This window comes from Rattus rattus, chromosome 8 (genome assembly GCF_011064425.1).
Source record: "Rattus rattus isolate New Zealand chromosome 8, Rrattus_CSIRO_v1, whole genome shotgun sequence".
Classification (NCBI taxonomy): Eukaryota; Metazoa; Chordata; class Mammalia; order Rodentia; family Muridae; genus Rattus; species Rattus rattus.
Window position 1 is genome coordinate 82,243,768 of NC_046161.1, and position 1,763 is coordinate 82,245,530.

At 39.9% G+C, this 1,763-nt stretch overlaps 1 protein-coding gene across 1 annotated transcript; it reads left to right on the forward strand.

Annotated features, from left to right (window-relative positions):
- Positions 1–366: 366 nt before the first annotated feature.
- Positions 367–1,323, forward strand: LOC116907370 (olfactory receptor 150-like). Its single transcript, XM_032910321.1, has one exon. The coding sequence runs from the start codon at positions 370–372 to the stop codon at positions 1,321–1,323; it is 954 nt and encodes a 317-aa protein (XP_032766212.1). The 5' UTR covers positions 367–369.
- Positions 1,324–1,763: the final 440 nt, after the last annotated feature.

Below are 1,763 nucleotides of genomic sequence, written 5' to 3' on the forward strand. Positions count from 1 at the left end.
ATGTTGCCATTATTTCAACATATCAAAAATTATTTTGCATTTGGAGTTCTAATATGACTAGAAATTGTGCACAGAAGCCCATTGAAAGAGTAACATCAAGTTTACATAGTATTTACTGTGTGATACAGAATTAGATATTACATGTCAGCACTCATAGAACATAGAATATAATGGTGATTGTCCTATCTGATATTTGATTACATACCTCATATATTTAGGTCCTAAGGCTCTGACTAATAATACTGGTAAGGAAGTGGAGCTATCTGACAGAAAAGTCTTGGCTTCTATTTGAACCCTTATAATGTAAAAGTACATTAAGCACGTGTCTTAAAAACTTAAATCCCTCTCACCGTAGGGGCTCAGAAGAAAATGGCAGAAGTAAATTACACCACTGTGACTGAGTTTGTCCTCACTGGATTAACAGAGAAGCCAGGGCTGCAGCTGCCCCTGTTCTTCCTTTTCCTAGGAATCTATGTGGTCACAGTCCTAGGAAACCTGGGCATGGTCATGCTAATCCTCTTCAGTCCTCACCTGCACACTCCCATGTACTTCTTCCTCAGTAATCTGTCTTTGGTTGACCTCTGCCAGTCCAGTGTCATCATGCCCAAAATGCTGGAGAACTTTGTCATGGTGAAGAGTGTCATTTCTTATGCAGAGTGCATGGCCCAGTTTTACTTATTTGATGTTTTTGCTGTTTCCGAGTGTCACATGCTAGCTGCCATGGCATATGACCGCTATGTTGCCATCTGTAACCCCTTGCTGTATAATGTTACCATGTCCTACAAAGTGTGTTCCTGGATGGTGGTGGCGGTGTATAGTGTAGGCTTGATTTGTGCCACAGGTGAAACAGTCTGCCTGCTTAGACTGCTTTTCTGCAAAGGTGATGACCTAAACCACTACTTCTGTGATCTTTTACCACTGCTGGAACAATCCTGCTCCAGTACATTTATCAATGAAGTACTAGCACTGTCTTTCAGTTCATTTAATATTATTGTTCCCGGCCTGACCATCCTCAGCTCCTACACCTTCATCATAGCCAGCATCCTCCGCATTCGCTCCACTGAGGGCAGATCCAAAGCCTTCAGCACTTGCAGTTCCCACATCTTGGCTGTTGCTCTCTTCTTTGGCTCTTTAACATTCATGTACCTTCAGCCCTCATCAGTCAGCTCCATGGACCAAGGGAAAGTGTCCTCTGTGTTTTACACCATTGTTGTGCCCATGATGAACCCCCTGATTTACAGTCTGCGGAATAAGGATGTCAAAGTTGCCTTCTATAAGATTGTAAGAAGAAGACAATTCATGGGGAATGAAGAACTTGGTTAAGCAAAACTTTTCAACCAGAGAGGCTGCTGAATATGCAGGGAAGGCATGCAGTACATCCTCATGAATCATGGTTTTATGAATTCTTGGTTATTTTGAATGAAACAAGTAAGGCATTATTGGACTTTGTGGATGGAGTCCACTGTCTCTCTGGTGTGCCCCCAAATCTGCCTACCTAGAAGTGCATATATTATTTTTAAATAGGTTTTTAAAAACAAACATTATCCTATAGTTATTTTGCTTTCTAAGTCTGGACCACTGTTATTTTTAGGTGATAATTTATTTTGTTAAATAAGGCAGTAATACATTTTTAGAAACAATTGATTGACTTAATATTTGGGCTTCCTGAATTTTTAAATTAAGTGTATTTGTAGTTACGTTTTTGAAGCTATGGCTTTTACATGAACAATTGTAACCATTTGAAATATAAATGTCCAGTGCTA

Coding starts and splice junctions, on each gene's coding strand:
- LOC116907370 (XM_032910321.1), top strand. CDS start 370: ATGGCAGAAGTAAATTACACCACTGTGACTGAGTTTGTCCTCACTGGA.